This window comes from Aptenodytes patagonicus, chromosome 7 (assembly GCF_965638725.1).
Source record: "Aptenodytes patagonicus chromosome 7, bAptPat1.pri.cur, whole genome shotgun sequence".
Classification (NCBI taxonomy): Eukaryota; Metazoa; Chordata; class Aves; order Sphenisciformes; family Spheniscidae; genus Aptenodytes; species Aptenodytes patagonicus.
This window is the reverse complement of record NC_134955.1, coordinates 8,190,585-8,208,180: the sequence shown is the minus strand read 5'-3', so window position 1 is coordinate 8,208,180 and position 17,596 is coordinate 8,190,585. Positions and strand designations below refer to the sequence as shown.

The 17,596-nt window shown below is 44.6% G+C and overlaps 1 protein-coding gene across 2 annotated transcripts in view; it reads left to right on the top strand.

The window, feature by feature from the left end:
• Positions 1-6,728: 6,728 nt before the first annotated feature.
• MPPED2 (metallophosphoesterase domain containing 2) overlaps positions 6,729-17,596 on the top strand; it is a 107,827-nt gene continuing 96,959 nt past the window's right edge. Inside the window, exons 1-2 of one of the 2 annotated variants that reach the window (XM_076343356.1) lie at positions 6,729-6,817; positions 11,826-12,069. In XM_076343356.1, coding sequence (XP_076199471.1) covers positions 11,942-12,069 — 128 coding nt within the window. In that variant the 5' untranslated portion in view covers positions 6,729-6,817; positions 11,826-11,941. Of the gene's footprint in view, positions 6,818-8,002; positions 8,038-11,825; positions 12,070-17,596 lie in introns of those variants that run through there. The other variant, XM_076343357.1, reaches the window with a different exon arrangement.

Here is a 17,596-nt window from a genome sequence, read left to right as displayed (position 1 = left end):
GGTGTCTGAGACAAAGCGTGTAGAATCCCTCAGTTCTTAGCAAGTGTTTTCAGCCTGGATGCATTAAAAATCTAGACAATAACTGCTATGGAATATTGATTTTAAAACGTCAAATCAAGGGATAAAAAATTAACTTTAAACAGAGATTATACCGTAAGACCTTATCCATTTCTTTCCAGAAGCCTATCTTACATTAGAGAGCACTGCATGCGAATTCAAGCTTCGCTCTTTCACCACAGAATGGGAGGATTCATAAGCGTCCTGAACTGTATTTCCTGTATGACAGAGTTTGATAATTGTGATAGTTAACACATAATAAAGATTTTGGCTTCAGGCTCTAGGTTTACATGTACCTTCAGATCAGCAGTGTTACTGGGGACATTCAAAGCGACAAGACACCTGAGAATGACTGTGAAAGTCTTTTCCTTCCTTTAGGGAGTCTTGTTCTTAACTTCATGCTCAAATTGGAAAGATCTCCATGTTGGAACGCCTGACCCCTTTAAAGGCTTTCCATTATGTTCATCCTACAATTCCCTACAATTTTCTATAAAGGGACCACACTCCTGACCCAAAGGTAATTTGGAGTCCATAAACTGGAACTAGATGCAGATGTGCTGGAGAGCATGGTTCTTAATGTCTGTCAAAAGCGTAAAGTTAATTATGCAAGGCATGAAGTGAAGCTCTATTTGTTTAGATGTAAAGAGGTTAACTCTGAGTAACTGTTGACAACAGTCATCATCATCAGATGACTTTGCCATTAAATCTGTAGTCTTCAAAAAAAATCTTCAAGATAGCATAGGAGTAATATTCTCCCTTCTGCACCACCATGTAAATTGCTTTACTTGCTCTGTGAGCTAAGATCTATTTCAGTTTTGCAGTTTGCTTTCCATGTGGAATTTTGACTGATGTTGAGAATTTCATACATAACTTTCGGTGCAATAGGGACCTTCTCTCAGGAATAGAGACAAGAATTTTTCCCTGTCTGCAGGAATTTCAGTTCGTGGAGTCTGTCACTTGCAGAATGCATTCAACTATAAACCCACTTCACTGTATCTTCTCTCTAAAGTCGGAAGGACATGGGTAGAGGGAGGGTGTAGACAGGAGGCTGCCTGATATCACTGTGACTTCTCAAAACTCATGGGGGGACAGTTCGTCTTACATCCAGGAACAGAAATGTGGTGTGGACAGAGTCTGCCACAGGATGAGATAATCTATGTGATGAAGAGGGAAGGGAGTTGTTGAATAAGTTAAAGGTCAAGGAGAAGAGGGGTTTGTAATACGCTTTACTGTAGTCCTAAATGCCTGTTTCCTGACAGACCTTCAAGTTTTGGAATTATTTGGTACAATGAGCTTTGAGTGCCTGAACTGCAGCTGAATTAAACTGATGGTTTTCTCATGCATTGGCTTTGATTCAATGCATTGTAGACCGCTTATGTGATAAAATGATCACTTGGGGGGAAAAAGGCACCCACCTTCTCCTAAACAGGTAAATTGATATGCAATAAATAGGATGTTTGAACACCTCACATTACTTCTACAGTTGCGTATTCCCTGCCACAGCTCATTGACCAGAAGGTGACCACCAAAACCCTTTCCTCGTAGTGTGCCCTGAGCCTTCAGTATCTGGGAGTTCCTGCAGTAATGTCTTTGCAATAACTGCTGTGCATCAAACAATACTTGCATCCTTATGTACATACAAAACTGAAGTCACTGTCTGCTCTATTATGAACGAATAAATCACCCATACATCCTTCTCCATTTTGAAAAAAGAATGTTTGGTGGAATATTCAAAACCAAAAAAAAAATTAATAGGAATGGTTTCTTCTCTAGGTACCTTGACTAGCAGTTACACTGGGAGTTTTTAGAAGGGCAAATGATTCACCTACAGCTTTTTTGCATCACTTTTTATTTCTACAGAGAGCAAGTAGGAAAGTTCCAATCAAATATTTCATTTAATTTAATAGGGGCAAGGCAGCAGACAACCATTATCCTGTGACAATGTTCTGGTCCGTCGAATATAAAAAGAATGCCCAGAGGACAAGTAGTGATATTTCCTTCAGTACTCTTACCTGATGCTCTACCAGCATTATAATGACGTGCTCCTCTCTGTCTGCAGATTCTGACAGAAGGCTCAAGTTTCACTTGTTTTGAGAATTGTCCTTTTTCTTCAAAAGCTGGTGCACTTCTATGGAGAGGCCATGGATTCTTCATGAAGATGTAGTGTTTGCTGGAGTGTTGAACAGGTTAGTGTATGGGCCCATGTTTGTAGGGCCATATTCATAACGGGAGAGATTACAAAAATCAAAAGCCAAGAGGCATTTTTTTTTTAAGTTCAGTTTTTAGGATTTAATTAGCTGCTAGTTCCAGTCTGTGATTTTCTTAAGGCAAAGAAGCTCTAAAAGCTCTAAGAGCTAAAAAAAACCCGTTTGTATCTTCAAAATTGGAATCCTGGGTTTTTTCTGTTTGTTCTTTATATCTAATACGGTGTTTTTCTGTTGTTTTCATGTTGTTGGCCAGCATGCATACCAAATGCTCTGTGACTTACAGGCTACAAATGGAGGAAGAGAGCAATGGACAACTTTTAATCTATCCAACTGTATTCTGCAAATTTGGAATGTAGTATCTCCTCAGTGCGGCATGAAGCCTAAACTAATGCAGTTTTCTCCTGTTGTCTTCTGTTTCACAGTTACTGAAGAATTTCTACTTTAATGAAGGGAACAAGCCTGTTAAGATACAGTTTTTTGGCAGGCTCGCAGTGGTCTATATTGAAATATGGTGAGTCCGGTGACTTTCAGTGCAGACTGCTACCAGTGGTTGTCCACTGGATTAAACTCTACTTTCTTAAAATGTTAACAAATCAAAATATGGATTGTCTAGTACTGTACCAGCATGCCCCAGTCTCTGCAGGCTGAAACTGAATTCTGTCTGCAATACAAATGAGAACCCTTGATGCTCTGGTCTTAAATCCAGGAAATACACGTATTAAACCAAACAAACGAAACCCCTCTGATACTGTGTCCAAACTAAAAGATGGTGTGAAACACTGGCCTAACTTTTTCTGAAACTGTAGCATACCCTGTGCCGGTCTGGGTCCTGCACTGCCGACTGTGGCACTCGGTATGTGTGCCGGCATAAGCATTCAAGAGACTGTGCTGTGGACTAGGCTGGGGAAGTGATCTGCCTTAAAACCCTTTTCGCCTTTTTGGAAGGCAGCTTTTTTAAAAACTGCATTTGTTCTTATGTGGTTTGTATCCTTGAAGTATGGGAGCAGAAGTAAGTGGCAGAGGAGCACGGCAGTTGTGGAAACACCCTTGAAGTAGCATTGCTGATCATTTTATACAGTGAGACGTGGCCTTGTAATCAGGTCTTCCCTCCTTCGGTCAGACGATGGAATATTCTTGACCTTACTCTGAGAGTACTTTCAACAAGCAACATGTAGCAGATTGTGGACCACGGTAATGCACTGCATGACGTAGTACATCCTGACCAGGTAGGATCTGTATCAGGACAGTACTGTAACCACAGACCAATGTCATGATATACAGTTTCAAAGATTTTTAGGTTTTTTAAATTCCATTCTGTGTAAAAGATCACTCAAAAAATCTTATTATTGAAGGAATGAGTTCTCAGAGGTGGACTTTAAATGATACTTTCTTGTATTGCTTCACAGATACTTAGGGAAGATTTTTCCCAAAGTAAAGGGCAAAGTGAGATGGGTGTCCATGGTTCACTCTGGACTACCCTATGTGTGTCTCAGAAGTTGTTAGCTCTGTCTTGTGCTTGGCAGAAACCGGAGACAGTGGTACCTATGAAGCGTGTTAGAGATGACATAATAGATTTTGAAGAATGTGTATGCTTTTCGTCATACCGTAGTGTTTCATAATTTTTAACATACATCTGCTGCATCTGTACATTCAATGATACTCGCTTTGGATTTTTAAAAGTGAAAAAACAAAATCCAGCGCAAACTCTGAACATGACTAAGGTTTTATCTGTAACATACACTTTTAACATTATAAATAGGAAGTATTAAAGTAAACAAAAGCTGCTTGTTCACTGTTTTGAATTTCGCCCAACTAGAAAAATCAGTCCTGTGACACTCATAATAAACAGCTTGTTTACTTTTTAAGTTTTCAGATTTATCTCTGAGATCCTCTTGTCAAGTGTGTATTAATAAATACACATTCCAGCCAAAACAAAGAAGTTTTCTTTTTCTGTGCTTACAGACTTGCATTTTGATGCTGCTCATGTGAATTAGAGAAGAAGGGCCACAAAATGCAACTCTTCCTCAGAAAACCCTTTAATCAATTTAAGAAAAATATTTTTTCCTCCTTTTAGCAAGTCCAGGGCCGGCACGTTTCTAAAGTGGGTACATCTTTGGGAAGCATACTGTTCTCGGGGAAACAGAAAACAAATAGTTTGTAAAAAGGAAGTGTTTCACTATGTGCTCTTGACAGAAAATGTTTCAGAGTTTGTCAAGTCATATATTAAAAACAGTGCTCCCTATGACTGTATTACAGCTTGGTGTTGTTGCTGAACATTTAGTATTCTGAAAAAGATGTGAGCTTAGAATCGGGTCCCACTCCGGATTCATATGAGCAAAACCCAAGTACCGCTAACTTTCAGGCCGCATACCTTGCTTTATGTAAGGACTAGTGAATTAGGTAAATGCTTATTTCAGTACTAGGACACTGAGACACTGGGGTAATGTCTGAGTTGTCTCTCACCATACAAGGTATTGGCGAGAAGGTCTTTGAGCGTGCTAATTCCCAGCTCAGTCACCTACCCAGGCTTCCACCCTGTTTCTCCCTCTGTGCTAGAAGCTCATTTTTGCAGTGCTGGGGGCTCTGGGTGTGGTATGAGGACACAAATACAGGAACAGCCCTGCTGCAGCAACTGCAGAGAAGGAATGCAGCAGGTTCAGGATCAAACCCGCTCCTTCTTACCCCCCCCTCCCATGTTTTTATATTTAAGCGGGCAGTGGTACCAATGAAGATATCCTGTCCTCCCTGCGTCCCCAGTTGCTCATCTTGCCCTCTGCCTTGTTCCAGCAGAAGCATTTGTGCGGTTATGAACTGGATCGGATGGGGAGACTGATCCACATCAAACCAGACTGCTTTTTCCCCGGTGCCTGTTGGGCTGGTTTCCCGGGTGGGGTTCCCTGTTCTCACACAAGGGCTAGTGCAGGGACAGAAGTGGGGTAAGCAGGCTGAATGCTGGATTGCCTATTTTACAGCAGTGTCAGAGTAAGTCAGCTAAAAAGATTTGTGAAACTATGGCCTCAGACTCCATTCCAGGCAAAGATTCCCTGGAAATGTTGCTTTGATTTGGTGAGGAGGACGACTCATCTGTGGGCCATTTTGTCTGAAACAGGAATTTTCCTTTGGTGGTTCACGGTGCTTATTAAAAGGGAAAATGACAACAATAAAAAAAAATCAGGCTGAAAGGTCTAATATCACATTTGGAAGAAACTTACACCGTTTAATCTTTTTTTCAGGTTGATTTTTCTTAATTTGCCATGCTTCTAAACAGGACAATCCATCCTAGTGGATTTCTGTCTGGCAATACTGGGGACCCTTCTCATTGTTTTCAGCAACAAAGAAAAACCTGCCTAGTTGCCATGCATATCTGAAGGTTGGCCAGAGTCAAAATTACTTATTTAAAATACGTAGGACACAACTTACAGTTAGGGGCCTGTTAGGAGGTTTTATTTTCTGTCAGCTCGATTATTCTGAATTACTTGGAATTTTTTCCTTTTCTTTTCTTCTTTTTTTTTCTCCCCATTGTAAGTGTACGACTGTGGAAGTCCCCCCCTTCCGTTTGCTGTCTTGAAAATAAAAGAACAAACACCTCTAATCTTTACTTTGTTACTGTTGTGGCTGTTGACACAATTGCTGTGGATTTCGGAAAAAAAAAAGGCCAAAAAAAAAAAAAAGACAACAGCAACCTCCCTGTTTCTACCTCTCCATAGAAAAGCCCCAATTACCCTAAGATGATGTTCAGCCTCAAAGGCTAACCCTACAGTAGTGTTTCTTCATGTTTTTTCTGGTTGCTGAGGTTAGCTTATCTACAGAAGGAGCGCAGCACTGCATTAGTGCCTAACGATGAAAGGTGCGGGAGATGTGAAACACGTTTCGAGGATTTTATTTTTTTAAATTGTTGTTGTTGTTATTTATTTAGGCAGAGGAAGAGCCGAGCAGCGATGCGTGGTGCCGGGCCGGCCGTGTGTAAGGGGTGCGAGCCGGGCGCCTGCCGCGGCCTCCCGGGCGCTGCCCCGCGGCGGCGGGGGGGGGGGGGGGGTCCCGGCGGGCTCCCGGCACTGCCCTCCCCGCTCCCCCGGGGCTGTGGCAGCCGGCACCCCCCTTGACCCCGGCTGGGCGACAGAGCCGCTGCTCCTGCCGGCCTCTCCTGCCGGCTCGGCGGGGGGAGGCTGTGCCGCACTTGGGAAATGCAGCAGCGATTCCTCCCTGCCTGCCTCCCTCCCTCCCTGCCCGGGGGGGTGAAGTGCGAGGCAGCGGGAGGAGCTGTGCGTGTGCGTGTGTGTGTGTGCGAGCAGCGCTCCGTGGCCGCCGTGTTTCCTGGTGCCTGCTCCCTGACCCCAGTGGCAGTCCCGCTCACTGCACCGCGCCCGCCCTCGCCGCCGCCGCCCCGGACCCGGACCCAGACCCGGACCCAGGCCGCCGCCGCCGCCGGGCACCGCCGCGGGGTCGGGCGCAGGCTCTGCCCCGGCCGCGCCCCCGCAGCCCCATGGAGCGGCCCCGCTGCCCGCGCTGAAGGCATCCCCGACTCGCCCGCAGCGGCAGCCGGCGGAGGGAAGGTGAGCGGCCCCGGGCCGGTGTCTGCGTGCCGGGTGGGGGGCCCGGCGGGGGGCAGCGGCGCACAAAGCGGCGGGTTAGAGGTGCCGTGTCATGGACGAGAGCGGGGGGGGGGGGGGAAGGCGGGCAGGAGCTCCGGCGGCGGCGCCGGGGCCAGCCTTCTGCAAACAATAATAAGGATAAAACTGGCCGCCTGCTCTCCCTGCCTCCCCCGGCGTGACCGCCCCGAGCCCGCTGGGTCGGGTCGGGTCGGTGCCGCGGCGGCGGCGCTTCCCCGCAGCCGAGGCGGCTTTTTCGGCGGCGCTGAGCGAGCCTGCCCTGCCCTCCTCCCCCAGGCCGTGCCCCCGCTGCCCTGCGCCGCCGCCGCCTTGCTCCTTGGCCGGGGTGGAGGGGGGGGCGGTTGCAGCGCTGGAAGCGGCCCGGGGGCGGGAGGCGGCGTGTCGGCTGCTGGCTCGGGGTCGGGGCGGGGGGCGCCGCGGCGGGGCCGGGAGGGTAGGCCGGGGAGCATTGTGCTGGCTGGGGCCAGCGGGCGGGCGGCAGCCCCGGCGGGCGCAGCGCCGAGCAGCCGGCGGGGGACGGGGACGCGGCTCCCGCGCGGAGGGACCCGGCGGTGGGTGAGGGGGGGACACGCCGCAAAAGTAAGGAGGGTAAAGCGGGTTGCTTTGCCGTTCCCCGGCGGAGTTTCCCCTCTCCGTTTCGCCGGCGGGAGAACCCGCTTTGAAACCCTGATCCCGGAGGCCTCAAGCACTTGGAAACCTTCCGGGGGTCGGGGCGAGGTGCGGGGGACGGCGCGGTTGGCACTGCCGGAATAAAAAGCGGCGGGCCCCCCCCCCCCGCGCTCTCCCGCGGCTCGCTGTGGAGTTTATTGCATCCCTCCCCCGAGCATCCTCCCCCACCCCCCCCAAACCATTTCGGTTCTGTGGCAGTTGGGGGTGGTGGTGATGTGAACTTTGTGCGCCGTGGCACGTACCGCACAAAAATTGTAGAAATGCCCCCTCGGTGGCAAGCCGGGGCCGGGTGGGGGGGGCCAGGGCAGGGCAGGGGGCGCGGGGCGGGGGCTGCGGCACACGCCGGGACGGGGCCGCGCCGGAGCCATTGGCCACCCAGAGCCATCAATCATCGCGGGGGGGGGGGGGGGGGGAGCCCGGCGCCCCGCGGGGCCGCGGCCGGGGCGGCCCGGGAGCCGGCGGCGGGCGGAGGTGGGGAGCGGCCGGGAGCCCAGGTACCGGGGGTCGGCGGCGGCGGAAGGGGGGGGGGGGAGTCGGGGTCTGCCCCCCCCCAGTGCCTCCGCCTTGGACTTGAAGGGTAGGCTGGAGCCCGGAGTTGCCCGCAAACTGCAGCGCAGCATCGCGGGGGCTGTTGGGGCAGTTGCTAAATGATCCCCGAGGCGCAGGGTAATAAACTGTGAGAAGCTGGGGGTGCGGGGGGGGGGGGCGCCGTCTTTCGGGGGGGTTGTTGCGGCGGCCAGCGCCCGCGCTCCGGGTGGGTGTAACGCGTTTTGTTGCTGTAACGGTGTCGGGATAGCGGCTGTATCAACAGAAGGTGTTGACACGGAATTAACCCCTTCCGTCTCCTGCCTCTCACAATTTTCTTTTACAAGGCGAGACCAGCCGGAAGGCAAATTTCTGAAATTTAGATGAGGAAGGCGTAAATATTTTATTTGGGGGAAATGGGTTTTCGGCGTGCCTCTGTGTGCGTGCGCATACGTAGAGCTTGTGTGTGTGGCTCTCCGCGAAACGTAACGTTACCTTCTAAAATTACTTATCTGTGCGTGTCTTGTGATAGTTTTTTGACGCTGCGGTTGTCCACGGATTTAAAATGAGCTGCGCGTAAGTTTGTGTCAGCCCCTTTGTGAAAGAGAGCCGGTTTGTACCTGTGAACTGGGCAGCTGTATGCGATAGCGCGTCCCCTCTCACTGGCCGTACAAATCCACGCTGGAGAAGGATTGTTGCTCCCAGGGTAACAGCTGTATTTGGGGAAACGTAGCGTGCTAAAAAAAAAAATTCTTCGTTTAGGTTTTTAATATAGTCATTCTTTCTTAAAACTGCCACATACGGCGTGGAAGATGTTGTACGTTGTTTTACTTTACAGATGTGAAAAATAATGCAACTTTTATTGTTTTGTGCTCATCTCCTGTATGTAATCTTCGAAGAGTGATTGCAGTTGGAGAAGGAAGAACGGTAGTGATTCACAGTAGCTTTTTTTATTTTTTTTTTTTAATCTTGGGCCTAAAATAAATGTTTTTAAAGTTTTGAAGTTTTCAGTTCTTTTTTGATATTTTCTTCAGAGAAGTTCACAGTAAAGGTAACAATTCGATGCTTCTGGTAGGTGAGCTGTAGCACTCTGTGGAGCGCTAAATGGAAATTAGAGAATTGATCCAGAAGCCAGCTTCAAATTTTACTTTTTTTCCAGTCTGGCATTTGTTGTTGAATTTCATTGTAAAAGGATGCTTTGTTCGGCTTTGTCTTAAGAATAAATCTCTACACTTAAATTAAGATTAAAGATCGGAACAATGGGAAGCAAGTGCAGCTTATATACTTACAATCTTACTGAAAGTCAACTTTAAAGTACTTAATACAGCTATTCAAGTATTCTCTTATCATTTTTTTTATGCCAGTTAGCTGTAATTTCTTTCTGTAACATAGATTGTTATAAACCCTGTAAAATGCTTATTATCTTTATGTATAATTCACTCTCATGAACAAATTGGATTTTGTTTTCCATGAGTGAACTATAATATGAAATTTAATGTTCTGACCTTTCTTATGCTAGATTACTGAAAATAGTGTGCTTTAGCTTTTCTGAAAGCCCAAGCATATTTTTATTGGTTTAACATGTTGTTTTATACTGTAGCTTTTAATTGCGAAAAAATAACATTAGACGTGTAATTTTCACACTACTTAATTTATGCAGACGCTAAAGTTCTTGCTGTGTAAAGGAAAAACTTAGGTTTTTTTTCCTGGGAGCTTTGATGGCTAGCATTCTTGTTAATGACAGCCATTTCTCTAACAGGAAGATGTTTTCATTTGTATTTACTTTTCAGTGCAGGGCAATTACGCGGCTCTGTGTTGCACACTCTTCGTAGTTCGTATCTCAAAAGAATTACAGTACTTGGAACAGGACTGCAGTTTGAAGCAGGTGTTGTGTTTTACTGTTATGCAAAATAACACTAAAATATAATTGTAAGGGAAATTAAGGAAACAGCTGCAAACTTGGCATGGTAACCACTACATTATGATTCGTGAGCAGTTGTTGCACGCATGTTACATCACGTCTAACACAGCAAAGATTTGGTTTAGTAAAGCTCACCTTGCTGATTTTTACTCCTTATTCTTACAAGAGGGGGTTAGTGCAAAGACCGGACCATAACCTTCGTTACAGAGGTGTACTGTCTCACTAGTGACTCGGTTTTTAAATGGGAACTTCATGGTTTAGTTTCATCATCTTCTCCCCCGCCCCCCCCCCCCCCCCCCAGTGCTAAAGAAGATGAAGGATAGAACCCAATTACTGGAATGAAGGTTGCAGAATGTCTTAACCCAACTAACATATGGAAGCCTACGTAGGCCTGAGGTTGTAAAATAGTAAAATAAATGGCCTATAGCAGGCCATCTGCCATTTGCGGGGCATTTTTATCGTGCTTCATGCCAAACTGGAAACTAGTCTGAAAAATATATTTTGAATACAAATCAAAGATTCCAAATGTTTAACGTTGCACATGGCAAACAGATTTCTGTCTGGGAGCTAAGAGAAGTCCAGGAATATCACACTGGAAAAATACTGCTTAGTTTGATGCCCAGGGCTCAAGTCACTTTCTTCTCTTTCCTATCTCTTTGTCTTCCCCGTAAGCACTGATTTACTTCTGTAAATTACACACCAGGTATGACAAATCCACTATTGCGTGTAGCAACTAAAGGGGGGGATCAACTGATGTAAAGTGTCATGATTTCATGTAAGTCCTTGCAGCTAGGATAGCGTGCCCCAGCTGAGCATCTGCCTCATAAACGGGGCTTTTAAAGAGTTGCTCATCTCGAAAGTATTCTTCGAACATCAGCTGATCAATTTTCATGAAGTCCCTCTGAAAGGAAGGCAGCTGAGGTATCCTCAGTTTATTGATTGTAGAAATTGAAGCTCAGATTCTGTGCAGGGAACTCAACAGAGATCAGGTTTGGGGAGTTTCTGGCTATTGGGGTTATGCTCATGTTATAGAATGCTTCCAGTCTTAATGCAAAATATGTTTAAGTGCACTTTGAAGAAGTGAAAGATAGGGATGCGTAGAGCGGGAAGACCGTATTTCTTTCATCTTATGCAGAATATTTATGCATAAAATCGCACTTAAATCTGTCAGATAAATCATTACTGTCTGGTGATGAATCCAAACCAGCTTCATTGCTAGTGCACTATAACATGGATATTTTGTTAACATTGTCTAGGTACTAGCCTTTCTCTGGACAGATGAATACTTTGATTCAAGGGTATTTGGGTGTACCTTTTGCTATGCAATTGTAAAATTTTCTGCTTTGCATCAGCTTCTCGTAAGTCTCTCAGATGGAACTTACTTTGTAAAGCTAAAACAGGGCCTTGAAGACAAGTGTGTGTATTTGTGGAAAGCCATTTGTCCTTCAGGAAACTGGGTCCACTTGTTAATTTTCATGGTTGCAATTAGCACAAGATGTTATTTTCAATAAGGAATAGTAAATGTGGAATATTTATCTGGAGCTTTCAACACAGATATTCCGCTGCCCCCCCCCCCCCCCCCCCCCCCTCCCGAAGATAAAGCCTTATTTTAAGCATTAATCCTTCGGATGTATTTAATGATGATGGAGTTAAATGATAAGGTAATTAATGAAAAAAATGTGAATAGTAATGCTTGGAGAGTTGGGTGATGGGTACATCGAAAATACAGAAAAAGATCTTTGAACGGCAGTCAGGAGAGGCTAGAGTAATATGTCTGTGTATGTTTACATGTCCTTTGAGTTTATAGCAGCGTGTGCTGGCTTTCTCTCCTGGCAGAGGTCCGTGGAGTTGATGAGGAGCTGCTTGGAGTCGGGAGCCGCCTGGAACACAATGCCCTACCCCGCTCCTGGCCTTGGGAAGTTGTGAGCTGCTCATGTCCATAAGGAGGAAGGATGGCTCATGGAATTCCTTCACAAGGCAAAGTTACCATAACGGTGGATGAATACAGCTCCAACCCAACGCAGGCGTTTACACACTACAACATTAATCAGAGCAGGTTCCAGCCTCCGCATGTGCATATGTGAGTATTCCTGACATTGCCTTTGTGTGTGTCTGCGTGTGTGTCTGCGTGTGCGTTGAAACCGAGAACTGCTGCTGAAGGAGTGGGTTGAAAACTGGAAAAATTGGTTAGTCACATCAGTTAATAGGCAGAATGGTCATCGAATTTCTTACATGGCATGCTCCGTCGTCTCCTGGAGATAACTCTTTCTGCCTGAGGGCAGTGCCACCGACTTCACGAAACTTGCCCCAACGATGTCTAACAGGGTACATTTTCTGAAACTTGTCACTTTACTGATCTCACTTTAACTCGCCTGGGGGACCCATTGCTTTAAAATTTAAGCTCCCTTCCCCCAGCCCTTACACTCAGCTGCGAAATAGGCCTAATTGGGACTAATTGTCCCCCCCATCACTGAATCCTTTGTCCTCCTGGTTGCGAGTGGAACGTGTGCCGCATGCTGCATTCCACTCGCAACCCGCAGCACAAAGGAGTCCGGGGGCTGCCCAGCGGTTCCTCCCAAGAAATACAAATACGGCGTTAAAACCACGTCCCTGGCCCGAGCTTAAACCAACAAAAGCATGGGAAGTGGGGAGCTGAAGGCTTCTTACCTCACCTTGTTATTCCTGGGTATTGTATGACCCGCAGGATCGTTCCGCTGCACAGTACCTGGGCACAATGGTTTGCGTTAAGAGCTAAGTACCAGCTTTAACTCCGAATTTCCTTCCCATTGTTTAGTTAGGTTTGATCTTTATCGGCTATTTCTGTGAAGGTTCTTTTTTCTTGTAACATTAATAGACTGAAAAGCACGTGAAACTAAAACAAAGACGACATCTCTTGACCTCCTGCGTGCCATTGTTAGTCAGGATTTTGAACGATGTCACACTATTGAATTTGATAAGGATTTTGCATAATAAGGGGGGAAAAGTTGTACGGTACTTCATTGCATTTTTGTTATGTAGAAGCCTGCCGGAAGAGTCACAATGTCGGAGTTCAGCACCTTTTAATAGGATTTCACGTGGTTACAATCTTCAGGATGCTGAAGAGTGTCTGTCATGCATGTGACTTTTCAAGGTGGAAAAAGTTTTCATTAATTACATTTGATTTATTACTACAATGATGATGTAACTCTTCTTTTACAAATACTTCCATTTCTTGATTCACTTTTCAGACCTTTTGTCAGCAAGTTTCCATTGCATGTTTTGCACTCCAGGCTGCACTTCTGACTGACATTAAGTACAAATTCTATGTAGAGAATGAATTCAAAACAAACAAATTTAGAAAGCAGTTTCAAAGAACCGCTTCTTATTGACATTAATTTCAGTGGGGGCTGATTTTAGGACCCTCTAAGTGTGGCGTTCAACGTGAAAATTACTCATGCTTTGTTTCAAAAACTCACAAGCATTTATACAGCTACTTCCCTAATAATTTGGGTATCTCTTAAATGATACTGACTTGACAAATGTCTTAAAAGGTATTTTGCTTGTTTGGAGAAATTGTATAATTGAAGTAAATACTGCAACTATAAAGTACAATATAGTGACAGTGTTTTAAAGGATTTTTAACCGAAATACTGCAGCTTTCTTAAAATCAGTAATTTGGTTTCAAGGAAGGGTGTGGCATACTAAAAGGGAGATCAAAATTTAGAAAAATTGGGGGGGGGGATTAGTCTCAGATTTACAATGGAAGCAAAAAAACCAATGTTGCAGTGCAGGAGGTGAGTTCAGGTGTAGGTCTGGATAGCAAATGATGGGTTTTAGAAAACCTGTTGAGGAAAAAATGACAGTTTCCTACCAGCCGTCTCGAGTTGTGGGTGGAGGAGGAAGGCAAGGACGTGAAGATATGACTACGGCTGTGGGTTTGTGTGGTGGCAAGAATGGTAGAGTTATTTCTGGGGAGGAGAGACTAGAGTGTGCGGTAGCTCCAGAGGGGGTCCTTACTTGTCTTCCAAATGTTCTGTAATGGCAGTGTGCATATTTCTGAAAGAGGATGTCATCAAGCAAGAGACCTGAACAGAAAATTGGTAAAAGCAGTATTGACAAAGAAACCGTGATCTTTTTACCCTGTTGTATCTTTGCTAGTGCCACATTGCTGCAGCTGCCAGGATTGTTTGATTTGATTTGGTTTTACAGTCTGCTTTTCTTTTTTGCTATCTTAAAGTAATGCATGCATTTTTTGTTTTTTAAGAGGGAGTTTGAGGAGGTTTTATTCTTCTCTAGTGAAAAATTTATTTAAAAAATCATGGGATGATGAAAAATGAGTAAAGCAACACAGGAACTGAGCGTTACGACATGTCTGTGAATAGCAGGGCAATATATTGCTACAGGGCCCAGCTGCATACCATAAATCAGTGGCTGGGTGCAGCTTAAGGACAATGTTCTTTCCTAAAGGAAATAATTTTTTTTTAAAAGTAATTTCTTTATGGATATGCATCTTCACGTACAAAGGTGAGAACTGGATTCTTTGCGTATACTGAGCCATTTCTGGTTCCAGTATCCTTTGGGCTTGACTCTCACACAGAGCAAATGGAGAGTCTGCGGAATATCGCCAGCGTAAACCTGGTGGCTAAGGCACTGCTGGCATTATGCTGCCTGTTCTGTGGGACGCGTGTCCGGCGCTTTTTCTCCCGCTTTCTTTTTGTGCCTTTCACGTGACAGTGTCATGTAGCTCTATCAGCAGGGATACAGTTCTCTTTTATCATCTTTATATGTATTTTTACACCAGCACTTCTCAGTGAATCCGTTTAAGTGTACTGTCGGGTAAATAACAGTGTATTACTGCTCTCTTTGCTTAGGCTGGCTGTGACAGCAGTTTTGTCGGTTACTTAGGCTCTGCTGTAGTATGACGTTTGAATCAGTTTGTCCAGTCTTTGTATTTTATTTCTCTACTAATTAATGTTTGAACAGGTGTTCTAGAGACGATTTTTACTGTACAATTATTTTGGGTAAAGGGATATCATGTTAAATATTTTGTCATCTTGAAGCAATGCTCCCACCCACAGGTTTCACTCACTCTCTGAAGATGTTACAAAATGTTTATATTTGAATGCTTTGTACAAGTCATGTTTACTTTCAGTTAGTTTTAATTAACTGCATCACCTTAGTTCCCTGCTTTAAAGGGCAGCTGCAAAATAATAACAATTACAATGTGCCTGCCTTTGCTTCTTAATGATTATTGCTATTCTGAAAGTCTTCGTACTTTCCCATGTTTTGTCAGGAATTGTGACTTCAAGAGGCAAATGCTTCTTGCTCCTTTGGTATAGTGCTGCCAAGTATTAAAAGGTTTTTATTTAAAAAAAAAAAAAAGCTTGTAAGTCTCTTTAGACTCTTGAGATGTTCTGCATGAGGCTGTGGTCAGTGGTGCCAGCGATACTGATGAGCAGCAGTGGGATGCAGGATGGGCACTCGCGGAAGGAGCTGGCAGCCCGGGGCAGGTATGCTTTAAGCTGCAGAAGGCTTCATCCTGTGAAACCACAGCCTCAAAGTAGAGAGGATAGAAAAAATTTCTACTATCGTAAGCAAACATTGGGGAAAAAAGTAAAAATTACTAAACTTAGAAGATAATTGAATTCATCAGGTATATTTATCATTTGCTTAGGGTGTTCCCTCTTTTTTTGTAAGACTTCCCCCTCCCGCCCCTTCTTTTAACTGTGCAGCTTTACAGCAGCCACCACAGTGGGTCTTTAAACCATTTTAATTTAACAGGAATTACTTAAGGCTCAGTTTTGTGGAACCTTCCCGTTTCGCCCATTTTTTTTCCTCAGATTAATGGAAAGGAGCTGAGAACAAAATGGGACAAACCCAAATGGAAAATTATTTGCTTAGGTTTTAACCAGAGTGAAAAATCTTCCTGTTTGGGTACAACATCCCATTTACTTTTGGGGAAAAAAAAGGGGAGAGTGAAATAATCTTTGTCTGTCTGTTGTGGAAAATGCCCGTTTTGACAGGCCCAGCTGATGAGGATGAGGGAGTTTTGTGGAGATAAACTAGCTGTAGCCGGAGCTACTGCAGGCTGAGCCTTTTAAGCGTTCATTAGCTTTCCTCCAGTCTCGCCAGAATGGCTTGGTGGCTTGTTTTTAGGACACTTGGAGTACACATTAAAACTCTGGTGTGGTTTAAATTCAGTGGTAGGGGAGTAAGAAAGAGCAGCTTCTGTGCCAGAGCAAAAGTCTTCTAAATGAGTTTATGCATACCTGGAGATACATTGAACAATCTGTAACTATATAATTTTACTGCCTTTTCTGTACTGGAGCAATTCCCCATGTGAATATTCTTCTTATAAAACAAAGAGTATGAATAGAGTTTTATATTAGAAGAACTATATATGTATAGTTGAATAAAGTACTTAAATGTATGAATGTGTGCAAATGTGTATATATAATAATAGTAATACAAAAATATAGCTGTATAATCATAGAAGAAAAAACTTTCAGCTGTGACGAAACCTTAAATTGTTAAAACCCAGAGATCTTAATTACACTACTAACCTTGAGGAATAGGATCTTGCATATTTTTATTTTTTTTCTTGGGGAAACCATCCTGCATTTAATGGGTTTTATAAACTCCCACTGAGATTAGTGGGAAATCATGCATTTGATTTGTAATATTCTCAACTTCTGTTTCATATAAGGTGTGTGATATTTAGGGGGAGGGGGAAAGAGTTGGCGTTAGCAGAATATGGACTCACTTGACATTTACAGAAAGTGGAGTTCATACACGTAATAATATTGGTTGAGAGAATACAGAGATTCGGTCTTAAGCTAGTTAGCTGTACCTAGTGTGACTGGACAGGCTATTTCAGTTGATGATGATGTGATAGAGGACCATAGTTTCGTTGGAAATTGTTGCTCTGTCCATTAATAACACTTCTTACAAAAGCATACTTAGCTCAAGACCACCTAAGTTCCTTTTCACTACTTATTTTTCTAAATAAATCGAAAAAACCAGTACTCTCTGAAACAAGCAAGTCACATTTAAGCTCTAATTGTGAAAACATGAGTGTTGAATGAGTGTAGTTAAAACTTGAGCCTTAGTTTTGGACACAGGGATTTTTACTGGGGTCGTGGCTCACAATCAGTCAGCTTACCTTTGCAATTTTAGTCGCCTTTCCCTCGCTGGTCCCTCAAGTGGCGTGGGTGGCTACTGAAACGCAGCGGTTTACAACCCAGTGAGTTAAGTAAAACAAACCTGTTTTTCTTAAGCCGGCGGCAGCAGCCCTTCAGCAGCTGCCCCGAAGCAGCTGAGCTCTCCCTGCAGCGGCGTGGGGATTCCAGCCCAAAGGCGGGGAGGCCCGACAGCTGTAGGCAAGAATCCTTACAGCTGTCCCAAAGTAAATAGTCCCCACTCAAGAAGAGGGCCATTAACTGATTGCATTTTCTGATTCTCCTGCAATAGAACAATGGAAGCCAAGTGGCAAAGATGCTAATTTTAACTGTCATTAAGAAAACTGTTTTACTGGAGCGTGTGCGTATGTCTGTGTGAGTTTAAATAATGAAAGATTTCTACTGATCTTAATGATTTTAAGTTACTGATTTTGCAAAATCTAGGCATAA